The sequence below is a fragment of the Anarrhichthys ocellatus genome, unplaced genomic scaffold (assembly GCF_004355925.1).
Source record: "Anarrhichthys ocellatus isolate YVR2014 unplaced genomic scaffold, GSC_Weel_1.0 scaffold10, whole genome shotgun sequence".
Classification (NCBI taxonomy): Eukaryota; Metazoa; Chordata; class Actinopteri; order Perciformes; family Anarhichadidae; genus Anarrhichthys; species Anarrhichthys ocellatus.
Genome location: NW_022280040.1, coordinates 611,919 through 627,274, shown reverse-complemented (window position 1 = coordinate 627,274; position 15,356 = coordinate 611,919). Strand labels below are relative to the sequence as shown.

At 44.8% G+C, this 15,356-nt stretch overlaps 1 protein-coding gene across 6 annotated transcripts in view; it reads right to left on the bottom strand.

Moving 5' to 3' along the window:
* The window catches only part of phldb2b (pleckstrin homology-like domain, family B, member 2b), a 38,970-nt gene that overhangs the window by 5,328 nt on the left and 18,286 nt on the right, over positions 1 to 15,356 (bottom strand). For 3 of the 6 annotated variants that reach the window (XM_031849898.1, XM_031849899.1, XM_031849906.1), the window contains 13 exons: positions 14,901 to 15,085; positions 13,265 to 14,521; positions 9,514 to 9,894; positions 8,590 to 8,751; positions 8,226 to 8,363; positions 5,889 to 6,044; positions 5,669 to 5,779; positions 5,456 to 5,530; positions 5,216 to 5,356; positions 4,602 to 4,754; positions 3,472 to 3,615; positions 3,255 to 3,354; positions 2,125 to 2,275 (listed from right to left, as the gene is read on the bottom strand). In XM_031849898.1, coding sequence (XP_031705758.1) covers positions 2,125 to 2,275; positions 3,255 to 3,354; positions 3,472 to 3,615; positions 4,602 to 4,754; positions 5,216 to 5,356; positions 5,456 to 5,530; positions 5,669 to 5,779; positions 5,889 to 6,044; positions 8,226 to 8,363; positions 8,590 to 8,751; positions 9,514 to 9,894; positions 13,265 to 14,521; positions 14,901 to 15,085 — 3,154 coding nt within the window. The remainder of the gene's footprint in view (positions 1 to 2,124; positions 2,276 to 3,254; positions 3,355 to 3,471; positions 3,616 to 4,601; positions 4,755 to 5,215; positions 5,357 to 5,455; positions 5,531 to 5,668; positions 5,780 to 5,888; positions 6,045 to 8,225; positions 8,364 to 8,589; positions 8,752 to 9,513; positions 9,895 to 13,264; positions 14,522 to 14,900; positions 15,086 to 15,356) is intronic. The other 3 variants (XM_031849901.1, XM_031849900.1, XM_031849905.1) reach the window with 3 other exon arrangements.

The window sequence follows — 15,356 nt, the reverse complement described above, 5'->3', positions numbered from 1 at the left end:
AAATAATCCAAGGCACAGTGTAGGGTTTGTGCAAATAAAATGCCTGATGAAGACCTGTGTCGGTAGCAACGTGTTGCTCATTTGAAATACTTTTTTTTTTTTTTTTTTAAAGAGACTTGGATTTTATATTCACAAGATGAATTAAGCACAGTACAACTGAAGGATCCAAAGAGCACCTGTATGTGATTACCCCAAAGACCCGGCAGCAATTTCTACTGTATTTTCTTCACATATTTTCTTTTCTATTCTGACTCCATTCAGACTTTTCCATGTGTTGTTTCAGGGGTTACATTTACTGAGATTTTTTCTGAAAATGAGGCTCAACTCTTCTGAGAATACTCCTGATTATTTACTGAATCAAAGTGGAAATCCATTAAGAAAGGAAGCCTGGATGTGAAAGCAATCTAAGGATCAGACCATCTCTTTTCCCCCTCTCAGTGTCTCTAGAAGACGTTCTGACTCTCTGCTGTGTCACTGTCTTCAGTTTAGAGCATGTTAAACTGTATTTTCCCCTCTTTCTCTACCTTGATGCAAACACACACACACACACACTTTCTCTATTATCCGGGGCCAGAATGAAAATGGATACCCAGTGTTGATCTGTGATGATGTCACAACATTGTTAAGATGAATGGTACACATTAGACTCAGTCCAAACAAATCAGGAAGGAATGGTGGGTTAGAGAGAGAGCGAGAGCGAGAGAGAGAGAGAGAGAGAGAGAGAGAGAGAGGTAGGGTACCCCAAGTAACCCAAAAGAGAGAAAAAAAAATGATTTGGAGGGAGGGTATGAAAAAATTAAGAAAAAATAAGAGAAAGCGGGGAAAAAGAAAATGCTTTCCCGCTCGCATGTACTTTTTTTTCATAATCGGCTGCCAGTTTTGTATAAAATATAATATTTTGCCATCATTTTAATTTTGGATGTGAATACAAAAAACATTTAGGTACAGATGAACATTGAAATGCCATCCAACATACAAACATACAAGACTCAAACTAATCTTCCAGTGTTTATCCCGTTTCCCTGTACTCACATAAACATTAATCCGACCTCACTGTAACATCCATCCTTTCCTCTCTTCCTCCCATCCCATGCCATTTTCTTACCTCAATCGATGAGAGCTAATCACACTCATAGTCATCATACACCAGCCCAGTTCTATCTATTCAAGTATTTGGATTACTTGAGAAGAACTTTATTTCTCTTGCTCCGACAGTTGTATCTCCAGAAAACGGAACACATCACTGACAGAACGTTCTCTCATAAAACTATTTTTTTGTCCAACACTGATCCAGGTTTCAACACGCGTCTTCCAATCCAACTGGAACCATACTGAGGATCACAGAGGCAGCCTGTCCCAGGAAAACTTGTAGAGAGGTCAATCTGCAAATGGTTTGGGGCTGTGCAAATTGTGTCTTCAGAAACAAGACCATACCATTCAGAGGAACAAGAGGAGGGGAGACAAAAGACAGATGCGACCGCTGTAAAACGGCAAGAAGGAACGCAAGCACACATGGGTTTAGTCCGGATGGGGGGGCGGACCCCTAAAATCACACTCATACTGGTTTGCTCAGTTCATCTGAACCTAAGGGGGTTGACTGTGAACACACACACGCACACACACACACACACACCTTCATGTTTTCATTCTTCCGTAACCTGACCCACAGAACACTAATCAAGAGTCCCCCTTAACTCACTCAGTTCTACACATCTGATTCTCCAAGGAGGGACCATGAAAGGCGGGAAACCTTTGCACCGCAGCTCCACATACTTTTTAAATTAACTCACTTTCTGCTCTCTTTGTTGCCCCCCCCCCCCATTTCTACAGTCAACGTTCCATATTATGAACACATTATTGTGGTGTCGCATTGTCATATTTGAACTTTTAAACTATTCACTTCTGTCTTCATCCGTCAGATTTCTCAAATCATTCTGAGAAAGTGAAGAAAGTAGCAGTGAGTAATGTTCATACTTCACAAAGAAATATTCAAGAAAAACACTAAAGTCAGAAACACTCAACCCCGACAGGCTTCATTGTTTTGTTTCTGCTCCTTCTATTAATGGCCACAGACACACTGTACATACACGTGTGTGTACATGCACACCATCTGGAGACACCTACCTGGAGACATTATCAGGTGAACAAGCAGAGATGCTGGTTTCAATGGAGTCCGTGCTATCCACGCTCATTGTGTCAAAGGCCTGGTTGTTGCGGTACCCAAAGGCATCGAGGTAGACGTTGTTCTGGGATGCTGCTCGTGAGCCGGGCTGACCTGGAGACACACACACACACACACACACAACACACACAGAAAGAGAAATAACAAAAACAGCATTAGCATTGACTAACGTTATTTATTCTCCTTATGCACGTGTGCATTCTTGTGTTGTACCTGTCTCGGTCACTTCATCTGGCACCACCGTTTGCCTAGATGGCTTCAATTTTGGTTCACAATGCCCCTCCACTGTGAAACGCTCTTATGCGTTCAGGAGAAAAATAAATTCACACCTTATTGGTGTAACTAATAAAAGTCCAGTGAATAAAAACGTGTCCAAAAAAGTAAGACTCTCAAACAAACAAACGGTCTGCAAAATGAGTGCAGCACAGCAGAGTCCTAAAAGTAGTTTAGGCCATCCAAAGATGTCTGGAAAGGAATGAGATGTCCTCAGAAGTAGAAGGAGGAATGGCGACAATAATGATGGTGCAGATACTTTAAAGATAGACTAACTCAGCCTCTGGGTACAGGAAGAAACACACAAAAAAAACCCTGATACCATCTGCCCCATGCAGCAGACCCACCCATCTGATGAGCCAGATCAAGGGACCGAGGGGCCAGATACCCGCGTAGCAGTGTCCGGGAAAAACAACAGAAGAAATCTACTTCTAAGCAGCTTGTTTTGTCACAACCCTTTTACTAACTAACAGAATAATATCAAAGTGTTTTACTCAAACCGGTACCTCTGTTTTACTCCCTCACACACACACACACACACACACACACAATACTCTACACCACTTCATGGAGCAGCCCTCCTCCACTTACATTCCTGCACTATCTCCACTGACACGTAAACAAATGAGAAACTTTGTGGTCCAACTAAACACAACGACGTGCACGCGCACAAACAAAAAGGGTAGATAGTCTTTGTAAGTGAAGTTACATGTACTCCCATGTATCCGTGCACCAACAAGTACTCTCTTTTTCCGTACATATGGTTTCTAAGTAAGTGTGACAGCATACGTTTGTATACCTTTATGCAGACGGAGAGATTCAGTGTCCTTGTTGGATATAGAGAAAATACTTGGGAGAATGCTGCCACAACTTGTGCTCTGTACCAGGGGATGATGGGCCTAAAAGAAAGACAAAGAGCAAGAAGAGATCAAACCTTTAATGTTTTAGTCATTTAAAAATTTTTTGTATTAATTGATGTCATTTATGCGTACATGTGCATCTATATTCATGTGTACCTTGGTTGGGAAGCTGCGTCCCAGTGTTGCACACATATACTGGGGGGTCATGGTGGGGGCGGTTTTCTTCCTGGGTAATGTGTCACTTAGATGGGAACCGCCTTCTCTGTCAGACCTCTTCCTCTCTTCCAGCAAACGGAAATGCTGATAAAACACACCCACACACGCGCGCGCGCGCGCACACACACACACACACACACACACACACACACACACACACACGCACACACACACACACGCACACACACACACACGCACAGAGGGGAAGGGATGTACACAGTTAATTCACTATTGATTATGCGTCATATTCATTCAACCCAACGATATGAATGAGCAAAATGATCCCATTTCATTTTAGGTCAAATAACACGGTCCCACTGCTTCAATGAAAAGTAAGTCGCTGTGTGTGGGATATATTGTTAAATGTTGTACTTACACTTTTTTTGTTTTATTAAGAATATCAACAAAAAGACAATGTAGCAAACAACAATGCATACTCCAATTCTTTAATCCATATTTATTCATTTCAGCCATATAAATAAATTCTAATTATTCCATACGAGTATGAGATGGGATTAGAGGGAGGATCAACTTCCTTAATTGCACACTAAAACCAAATTTACCTGAACAATTGTCAATGATTTACTATAATCAGCAGCAATCAATCAAAGCAACTGTGTAAACTGTGCGTCTGGTTTTGTGTTTGTCACGTAAAAACAGACAAACAAAGTTGCTGATACACACACACACACACACACACAGACAGAAGGACACACTCGCATTACCTGCCTGTGTCGGTGGTGGTGTTTTTTGACAGGTAGGGGAGGTGGGGGAGAGTCAGGGAGGGGAGAGGGGTCTCTGTATGACACCATGTTCTCTGGCCAATGCACAGAGTATGTTTTGGGGAGGAGACGGGGATAGAAGTGGGAAGAGGAAGAAGAGGAGGAAGAAGAGAGACAGTCGGCAGGTGAGGATGAATGGCAGAGCTTTGAAAAGAAGAAAGGATTATTGTCAGAAAAACTGAAAGGGTGCAAAAGAAGGAAGGGAAATCGGGGGAAAAAACTTTCACACACTCACACACACTTTGCATAATCTACGTCTACTCGAGCCCTTAACACCACTACACACACCTCATCCTCCGGTGGTTTGGGGGTGTCGTCGTCAGGGGAGGAGTTTGCCTCGGACTCAGGAAAGGCATTGGCCAGAGTGGGGGCAAGGGCGGGTTTAGGGTCCGCCCCAAGCTGTGAGTAAAGCTTATTGATTTCACTGACTGTGACATAGCCCTGGAAAGTGTCATGTAGAGAAAGGGGGGGAGGGAAAGAAAGGGTGAGGCATAGCATGACGTGAGTCAGCCATATTAATGACATACGTTTTAGGAGTTTAGTAGTTGTTAGAATGATGCAGAATTTGGTTGCAATTTTAGCAATTTCAAAGCAAAAATGGAACAACAAGTCTTGTGACTGGGAAGTAAGTTACTTAGACACAGTACGGGTAACATTCATTCAGTGGTGTACATATGGCAATAGGCATTATAACAAGGTTACCTCGGTATTAATACATAAGTGAGTATAAGTTGTGCATAGAATTAATGAAAGAAGTCTCAATTTCCTGTAACCTACATTGCAGGGTCTTGCCGTTTCAACGATATACCTCAAGGAGAATAACAGAATAAAGGAACAGGAAGGAAGGACGAGATGGATTAAAAAAGAGAAAGGGTAATATTAGTGAAATAAGCCAAAAGTACCTCTGCATTCTTGAGAGAAATAGAGGAGAGGAGGGATGCGAGGGCGCACAAGTTGACTGGAGGAGGAGAAATTGCGGCAGAGGTGGTGTCACGGCAGCGATCACTAAAAGACTGACACACATCAGCCAGAGAGGCTGTTTCCTAGCAGAGAAGGAAACCCCACGATTATAAATGATGGAAGTCCTGCTCACTTGAAGAGCCTTAAGGAGTTCAAAGAGGAGGACTGTCGATCAAACCTACCTCCCTGAGAGTGAAACCTCGGCCACCAGTGAGGTCAGCGTATTTTCTTTCCAGCATGATGAGGTTTTCTTTCTCCTAAAAGACAAAACAAGGAAACAAAAACAATGCTGAAAACAAAATTGACCGCTTCTTGCTTGCTTTTGCTTTTCATTCACACACACAGAGGCCCGGATGGCCACATGCATACACATGCAAACATGGATATCTTCGTACCCTTTGCAGCATTGCTTCGAGTGTGCTCCTCTCCTTCAAGAAGCTCTCCTTCTCTCGCTGAGCCTGCTGGGTAATCTGTGTTGCCTGCTTCTTCAGAGTTAACAGTCGTTCCTGAAAGAAAAACAAAACCAGCTTGTTACGTGTTTTTTGCCAAAACTACGAAAAATACATAAGTTGGCATGCTTTTCAAACCGTCTTAAACAGAGATTCAGCTTGTTACCTTGCGAGTGACAGTGCTCCGCTGGTAGTCTGCGATGTCCCGGAGAAGCTGTTGCGTATGGGTCTCCTTCTCCTCGTCCTGCCTGCTCTCTCTCTCCAGTTGCTGAAACTCCAGGTCCTCAAAACGCTTCGACTCTGCATCGAGCACCTCACAGTCCTGACACACACACACACACACACACACACACACACACACACACACACACACGTAAACAGGCAAGCCAAGTGAAAACATGTGTACAGGACAGCCTTAACTAGACATACCGTTATAGCACACACACTTGATAAAACATGCAAGATGCAGGTTAACAAAAAAAAAAAGAAGCCAGTATACAAGAGCAAATGACTTGTACTCGCACGCACGCACGCACTCGAGTGGTGACTCTAAACTGGCCGTCGGTGTGAATGTGAGCGTGAATGCTTGTCCGTCTCCACGTGTCAGTCCTGTGATTGACAGGAAGCCTGTGAAGGGTGAACCTCTGCCTCTCTCACCCAAGCTGGGTTGGATAAATAATGGATGGATGGATAGATGGATGTAGGGCTGCACGATTATGGCCAAAAATGATAATTAAAATAGTTTAAGGTGTAGCCTTAGATCGCATGCCCAAACGTCAGCGTATTTCTATAATAGCCAAACAGGACTTAAAGCTCTTGAGATACTATATACACCAACAGGACGCAACCCTTCTGGTGGAATAAGGAGACATAGAAACCTAAAGAGTGAGACAGTGAGAAGAGAACAAGAACCAGGTAAAGATCAAAGGTGGCCGAGGGTTGGAGAGCAAGTTGGGTCAGGAAAGAAATTGTGTGCATATTCACATGCAAGTTCAAGTACGCGAGCATCACGTGTCTCTTTCCAGAATATGGTCTGCATATGCTGCATGTTTTGAGTGTCAATATGCGGTGTACGCATGCACAGCTGTTGTGTTTCCCACTGATGTTGAGTTCTATGCTTGTCCGGTATGATGTCTCTGCGTGGATCCATTGGTTTACACACTTAAGTACATATCTTCCTGTGCATGTGTTTGATGTGTGTGTGTGTGTTCGTACTGACCCTGGCCAGCTGCTCCTGCAGGGGCTCCTTGGTGGCCTCAGGGCAGCTGTCCAGCTGGGAGCGCTGCTCACAAACAATCTGAGCCAACCTCTCTACTCTGCCCCTCTCTGCCTGTAGCAACTCGCACGCCTGGCATACACACATGTACACGACACAGAGACGCACAGACACGCCCGCACGCACATACATGTGCACGTTTGTTGATGTGCACGACAAACAAAAGAAACAGAGACACACATCCACACGGGACAGAGAGAGGATGGCAGCGTTAGTGGGACTGGGGAGCCACAGTTAGTCACTACGGCGACCAGGTCAGCGAGATTAGCCTAGAGGGGAGGGAGGGGAGGGCAAGCCGGAGAAAAAACATCTCCCAAAGAGATGGAGGACTGGGGAGGTATCGAGTAGAAATGGAGGTAGTATGATGAATAGTGTCATGAGCTCTTTCTTTTTATCCTCTGTTTGTTTGAATGGAAAGGACTGATGGGATGGATGAGAAGGAATGGCTCAGTAGATCGACAGTCCTCTCTATAAATAACACCACATATACACGCGCCCAAAATCCGTACAAGCACTCAACTTCACGCTCGGCTATCTGATCGTTCCGCCTCTCCTTCCCTCTGTCTCACGACGAGGATTTGTATCATATACAGTATCTACCAGCTGTGCGGTGCAAGGAAATTTGCCAACCAGGGTGGGACCCAATCCGACAGAGGGGAACGTCCAAATGCTAAACCAAAGCATGTACTTGCAAACGCCCACATACCGACGACAAATTCAATCTGTTTATGCACTCTTCACCCTGTCAATGTTACCATATACTGGTAAAAGGGTAGACAGACACACACACACACACGGTCGTTCCGCAGGAGTGTGTGTAAGACAGGATCACTTGGTGACCGCTATACCCTGGGCAGTATTAGCAGATATATATTTGGACCGGAGACAGCATGAGAGAGATTAACGCCTACCGGTTAGTCGCGTGACCCCTAAATGTATGAGAGTCTCAGAGCAGTGTGTGTATTTTCATAACCAAACATCATAGGAAGGGAAATGTTGCTTGTTACAAGCCACGTTTGGTGTACAACACTTGTGTTTCTCCCCGATGCACAATAATAATATCACTTTACAGCCCTTCGGTAAAGAAATACAAACAACATGCAGAAGATGCATCATCAAACGCCTAGTCGGTTGATGAAAGCTCTGTGCTCTTGGTCTCTGTGTCAGCCACTGTGACTCTGGTCTTGTCTCTCATTGTTTTACAATGAAGCACAGCCTGTTAGATACCTTATCTTTTTCCTGCTGGGACTTGGTCTCCAGGTCAGCCATTTTGTTGTGAAGTGCTTCCAGAGCCTCTTTCTCCTGCTGGAGAGCAGCGACCTCCGACTCCTGCTCAGCCTCCACCAGCGCTCGCTCAAGCTCCACCTTGGATAAATGCACACCAGTAAGGAAGCCATTTGTAGTGACTTTGGGTTTATCCTTACCTTTATTAAAACCTGTATGTAACACGACCTAATAATGTGTGAACATGTTACTGATATGTTCCTCATTTCTCTTTAGAAATAGGATTTCTAAACTTATTATTAAACCATGATTTGTTAAGATGGTCATTTTTCTCCCCAAATCGCCCTTCGCTCCGTCTTCTCTTTACCTCTTGGGCAGATTCATCCATTTGGTTGTCCAGCTCTTTGATCTTTTGCTCCAGCTCCTCCATGTTGTTCAGCACCTGGATCCTCTCCTCTTCCACGCGCCTCACTTCCTCCTCTGAAGGCCTCACTTCCTGTCCGCGCCGACGAGCGGCTACATCTAGAGCCTGGTAAAACACCGTCATTAACAGATTGAACCATTTTTAAGATGTAGTTCAAACTTGGTTAGAGCCAATATTGGGGTTTCATGGTCATTGGGTGTAATAATGATCGCTGACACCAGCATTTAAATAATGAGGTGACATCAAGTGGAAATAGGGGCACCAACAGTATCTGTAACTGCAGAACAAAATAATATATATATATATATCTTATATTATTGCTAAACAATGTTTTCTGAACACTGGTTTGTGGTGAAGCAGTGCTTCCTCTGGACACCGAAAATGTCTGTTCTTGTGAAGCAAAAAAAAAATGTGGGAAGACACAATCACACATACAAACACCAGCTGTCCATTCTGAATTTGTAACACTTAGCCTGCTCGAACCTAATAAATGGTCTGTAAATATCTGCCATCTGTGTACATGAAGGATGTGTATGTTGATAGACTGCAACTGTAAATCCATATGCTCTGCTGCTTAACTACACAAAGGCACAGAATAACTATATAGAAATCTTATTCACCAACTTGTGCACTCTCACGTCTGTCTTGCTTTTTTAAAAATAATTTACACTGTGTAGCATTTAGGGGGAGCTATTGGCGGAAATGGAATATAATATTAAGAAGTATTTTCTCTTTAGTGTATAATCAACTTAGTACATGTGGAGCGGGACAAACCAAATTGGCTCTAGATAGGGCCATTTGCTTTTGCAGCTACTGATGTGATATTGTATGAGTGCGTATAAATGTGTAGAAACGAATCCCTTGTACCTCATTGGTCCTCTGTGCACGTGGAGAAGCTGAAGGGGCGAAGCTTCGCAGGCTGACGGCGGGGGACTCTGCCCTGTTGTCTCGGTGGCCGCTGCTGCGCCTCCGTCGTACCTGTAGGTCATCATCATAGTAACCGTTCTCTGATCCAAGGGAGGCCATGTGTCCGTTCCTCGTTGTTCCGTTAGTGGCTGAAGAGTCTGAAAACACCGATGGTGCGTCGTCATCGTCGTCGTCGTCGAGTTGAAGCTTCTCGAGCTCCTGGTTGATCTTCTGGAGATCCGACACAGCTGAAGTGGAACTTGTAGCGGCGCCTCCTCCATCTCTGGCAGACCGGCCCAGCTCCGAACACAGAGACAGGATGGTCTCTAGCCGCTGTCGCTCCTGAGATGAGCACGCGCGCACACGCACGCGCACACACACACACACACACACACACACACACACACACACACACACACACACACACACACACACACACGAGTGCATGAGTTACAGTATTTGCTGAAAATTCATGGTAGCTACCTTGAGTAACAAACCCAAAAGTCCCCACCACTTTTTAATCTACTGCATCTTAGACACAGAGTTTTGGGGTGCTACACAAACACAGTACAACCATGTTATTACAAAAACACATTGTATATAGAGCCCTATGGTGGTGCTGGATTACGAGGTGAGATATATCAAACAGCGCACATGTTATTTCAGATCCCACCTAAATTCAAGTTACATTTCCATTAGTCAGATGTTAACTCAATACCAGTAAACAACACATTTTGTTCTACTGATTCTGACATTTTATCTCTTCATATACATGCATGTGCGTTTTTGAAATTGGTTAAAAGAAAAAGCACAAATTGAACGTTCTGTTACGTTCCAAACTAGAGAGAAGTCACAACAGCTCAGCTGGTATTACTTCTTTCCATCATGAAATCAAGTTTCCAACGCCAAGTTACCTGGGGAAGCATCGCAGAAGGGAATCGCTTCAGTTAAAATGTCCTTGTTATGTCGAAAATACACTCCTGTTTTGTTTGTAATTTACATCCTCCACTGTCAAATTGTACAGTCTAGAAAGATCATTTCCTCTCGTTGGGAAATCTCTGGAGCGAGAGTTCCCTTTTCCACAGTGCTGTCTGCCCGAACACAGTTGTATATGGGGAGCTACAGAGAGTCAAAGTATACCCTGAGAGGCTCAGCAGTAGCTTCTCTGGAGGGAGAAATATAAACCCACACAGCAAGCCCGTGTAAGTAATATCAGAGGCGGAAAGAAGGAGGTTAGAAAAAAACCAACGTGAGACAGAGGTGTGTGAATGTGTGCGCGTGTGTGAGTGAGAGATATAGAGTGAGAGTAAGCTAATGAGAAGGTGGACAGCTGTCAACTATGATCGGAAGTGTGAACGAGAACAGGCCATGACTCCAAACACAGGAATGTGTGTGTGTGCGTGTGTGTTTGTGTGTGTACGGCCGTGGAGGAAACGGGACACTTTCCAGGGAAATGTGCTCTAGGAAGGAATCTGAACCAGGTGAAGTTTGGACTATCAGTCTGATTAGAAGAGAGACGTCATATTTAGGACAAACATATAGTGCTACACATACATTACATTGCTCATTTATCCCAATATGTTAGAAATTAAATATAAAAAGTCAATATAAATATGAATAATATGAATAAGTGATCACAGTACAAAGTGTTTACCAGCGGAATAATCTTTTGTATGCATGCGTGTGTGTGAGTGCATATAGTGTGTAATGTGAGCCGGGAGCTGAGGCAAAACAAGCCCATGTCAGTTTGTCAACATGTTCTATTCTAATGGACACAAGCCTCTGTGGAGCCTTTATAGTAATCAGCTTTCAACTAGAGAGACAGACAGAGAGAGAGAGACAGGGAGAGGGAGAGTTAGGACACACTGAAAGAAATGTATACAAAAAAGATGGAGAGAAAACCACAGACAGGAGTGTGAGGAAATAGAAAGAGAGGAAAACAAGTGGGGGAATGATAATTGGTGCTTTGGCCTGACACATAGTGGACAAAAAGAGGAATTCAAGTATGTCGGCCTCTCTGACTTGCGGTGCTTTTCTGGTGAAATAAAGTATTTTGAAATAGTTATGGCAAAAGGGAAAGAGAGAGTTATCTCACTCTAGCTCTTAATCTCTCCTTCTCCAGTCATTTATTCCTCATGACCACCTTCCAGTGCTCTCTTATTAGTTGCAACCATTACAGTTCTGCACTTTTTAATTCTGTCAATTCTAAACTATTTACACTGACGAGACAAAGCCGCTTTGCTTTAATACGGACTGATGGAATATAATAATCTAAACGTCTAAACTGTGCATTCTAACTGACACAATAGGCAATCGTGTTAGCTTTAAGCAATTGTTCTTGTGTTTCTCTTCCTTTCGTTGCTGTCAAAACCCCAAAACAGCCATTTATGCACACAACCTAATAACGTCTCAGTATGGAATGAACGCAGGTTTCCTGTTCTACCACTAGAGGGCAGACAAGATAAAGACAAAGCTTTCCTAAGCTCAGCCCTGAACTCAGATGCTGCTATTGGCTTTCTTTCACTGTCCAGCAGCATATCTGATCAGAACTGTTAAACGCAGTTCATTGTTTTATTATCAAATATTCAGAGCTATTATTCAAAAAAATGTATTCAAGTTACTGCAAGGAACTTTTAACTGGTTATGAAATTATTACTCTTGCCCATATGACCTCCATAAGTAAACTACTTTAAAATAACCATACTTTTGACAGTTAAATATAGAAAGTCATATCACTCTTTGATTAAAACTATTTGAATGCGTCATTAAACATGCCTAACAGGTGGCTGCTATCCATTACACTGGGGCACAAACTAAAAACAAATGCTTTTAAATCAAACCAAATCATATGAAGCGTTGCTGGGTTTCATGTTCTATCTCGCTAGTCGAGCAGGTTAAAGCCACTGAGAAGCTTGTGAAACACACTTTGGTTTGTACGGCATCCAGACAACTCTTTCTCACAGCTCAAGAGACACCCGATGACTGAGCTTAACCCGGTTACGTGAAAGAGAAAGACATTTAAAGAGGGAACGATGGGATTATGAGTCCAGCTGTCATTATATGTTGAGCATCTGTGTGTTTATCCACCTGCTACACTACAACTCTGCTCTCTAATCTTCCTGGTTGCTCTAACCAACATCTGACTGATGTGTTCTGTGGCTCTTCAGTGGTCCGAACCGCACTGGGTGCACCTCCAGATGACTGACATAAACACGCACCACGCATACACAAACTCACACACACACACACGAATAAGCATGGGGTTAAGAATAGTCCTGTTAGTATGGGCTAACTGCCAGAGGCATCTGTGGAGTGGTGAACCTCACTCTCTGTGTGTGTGTGTGTGTTAAGCTCCCTGGGAGAGTATGTTTGAGGGCACGAGGAGGAGTTTGGTGTGAAGGGATGCATTTTCCTTAACTCATTCCACTTGTTGTGTGTCTTTGTGTGATTGCATGTTGTATGCAAAACAACAGAAACCTTACACTGCTAATTTAAACCCGATACCCCAATCTTCTTTCAGTGTCCGCAACGGCAACAAGCTGTTCACCTGTCAAAGGTCTGTAAGTCTATAAGTCTGTAAGCTAATTTACACATTACACCAGATACAGTCTGTATCACAGGTTATAGCTGCATAGCGAGACAGTGCCATCTGATCTGACTGACAACATGCTGCAACAGTCGATGTCCTCAGTTCAAACACACTCAAACTCACCAGTCTTTCCACCTCCTGCTCACGGAGTCTCTCGTCTTTTTGGTGCTGATGGTAGTCGGTCAGTTCCTCCTTCCCGCTCAGTGAGCTGATGCTCCCCCTTCTTTCCCTGAAACCCCCTGGTGGGGTCACTCCTGCCTTTCCGAATGACTGCCTCCTCTCCCCCAGCCCCATCCCAGCTTCCAGGCCTGCCTTCCCAAATGAAGACCCCCTCTCTCCAAGTCCGAACCCCAGGGAACCAGTGAAGTCTAGGTCCACCCCTCGCCTCTCCCTCTCCCCCAAAGACAGGCCCACTCCTGCGGATGATCCACGGCTTGTCAGCCGTTCCAGTTCTGGAGGGCTGGAACTAGTGGAGCCTAAGGAGCCCACAGAGCTAGTGGAAGTCAGGCTGAGCTTTTTGGCCACACGAGGAGAAGAGGAGCCCCCTGTCCTGGATGGGATGGTCACATCGGGGGGAGTGGGTATGGAAGAGACGGTGGCAGTAGTGGAGGGCAGGTTCTTGGGGGAGGAGAGGGAGATAGACACTACACTTTCTCCCTGATTTGCGCTCTGAATGTGATGCCTGTTGGAGGAAAGCTGGCTTGATTTACTGGAGTTGTGGTTGATGTCAGGGCTGGCATTCTGACTGCTGTTGTAATGGTCTTTGCTAAATTTGTAACCGCCGGCGACATCGGATCGCCGCGGGGGCAGCGTTGACAAGGTCGGGGCTCCGTTGTTGTTGTCACGGGGAGATTGGGAGGGGCAGAGGCGTGGCAGCGAGCGACTGTGGTCTCCTAATATCATCCCATTCAGCGAGCCTGCCGAGTATTTCCGGGTTCTACTGCTGGGCGCTGGCTCTTTGCTGCCGTAGCTACGGCGGCCAAGACGGGGGCTCGAGGGCATGCTGGCTGCACCTCCTGTTGATGGAGCGCGGGATGAGGAGGAGGAGGGGGGCGGAAGAGAGAGGAGGAAGCTGTTGCTACCGTCAACAGAGGTGGAGGAGCCTCCGCCGTTCCATGTGGACAGTAAAGAAGAAGAGGAGCCCGGGTTGTGCAGCCGTCGGCCGTCGCTTATGCCGAGGTTGTCCTGGTGGCGACTGCCCGAGGTGCGGGAGGCCAGAGAAGAAGAAGAAGAAGAAGGGTCGGACCGTCGCCCGGGAGAAAAAGAGGGAGCCGATTTCAAAGACATTGGTGCACGATCCGAGCCGTAGAACCGCCTCGCCTGGTCCTGATAGGCTGATGAGGACGTGGCAGGACTCGTGGTAGGTGTGGTGGGGGGAGACTGAGAGATAGAATGTGAAAAATATATACATTATAACTGAAAATACTTAAAAATGCTACTTCATCATAATATCAAATGCACATAAAATATGATAAGTTGTAGATACATATAATGAGAAGATAATGGTGAGGCTTTAGTATATAAACAGACTTTTCTTAAAGCTGTGACAGAATGAATACATCTCTGTAGTTTAGCTCAGGATAATGTGTATGCCCTGCTTATCCATGTTTGGTCTTGTACATAATGAGTAAACACCGGTTAGCCCTTCTTAGCCCAAGACAAACATGCAAGCTAACCATATAAACTCTATAAGCCCAGTTGGAGTGTGACGTAGATGGCGGAATGATAAATCCTGAAGTGGAGCTAAATGATGTCTGACCTGTGTGACGCTGAAGTAGGAGGGGTTCGCATTCCCGTTGGCTCTCAGGCTGTTCTCCAGGGCGATCTTCTTGCGCTGCAGGGTGTCCATCAAGTCCCGGAGCTCAGACGCCGATCGCATCCCCCGAGCACTGTTGGTGCCGCCCACCACCGCATGGCTATAGTCACTGCTAAACTTCAAGTAGTCTGAGGGCGGGAAAGAGTTATAATGGAAAATAAATGAATAGTAAGGGGAAAGCGTAGATACACAAATACAGGTGAACATTGAGGAGTATGAGAAACGGTGATTTAAATAAATATAGAAATGGGGAAGCAGAGAGCAGCTGGAGGGAAATTGAGTTAAGAGAAAAACAAGAGAAAAGCGCTATGGCTGGGATAAGCAATATGGAGTCACAAGAGAGAGAGAGAGAGAGAGAGAGAGAGAGAGAGAGAGAGAGAGAGAGAGAGAGAGAGAGAG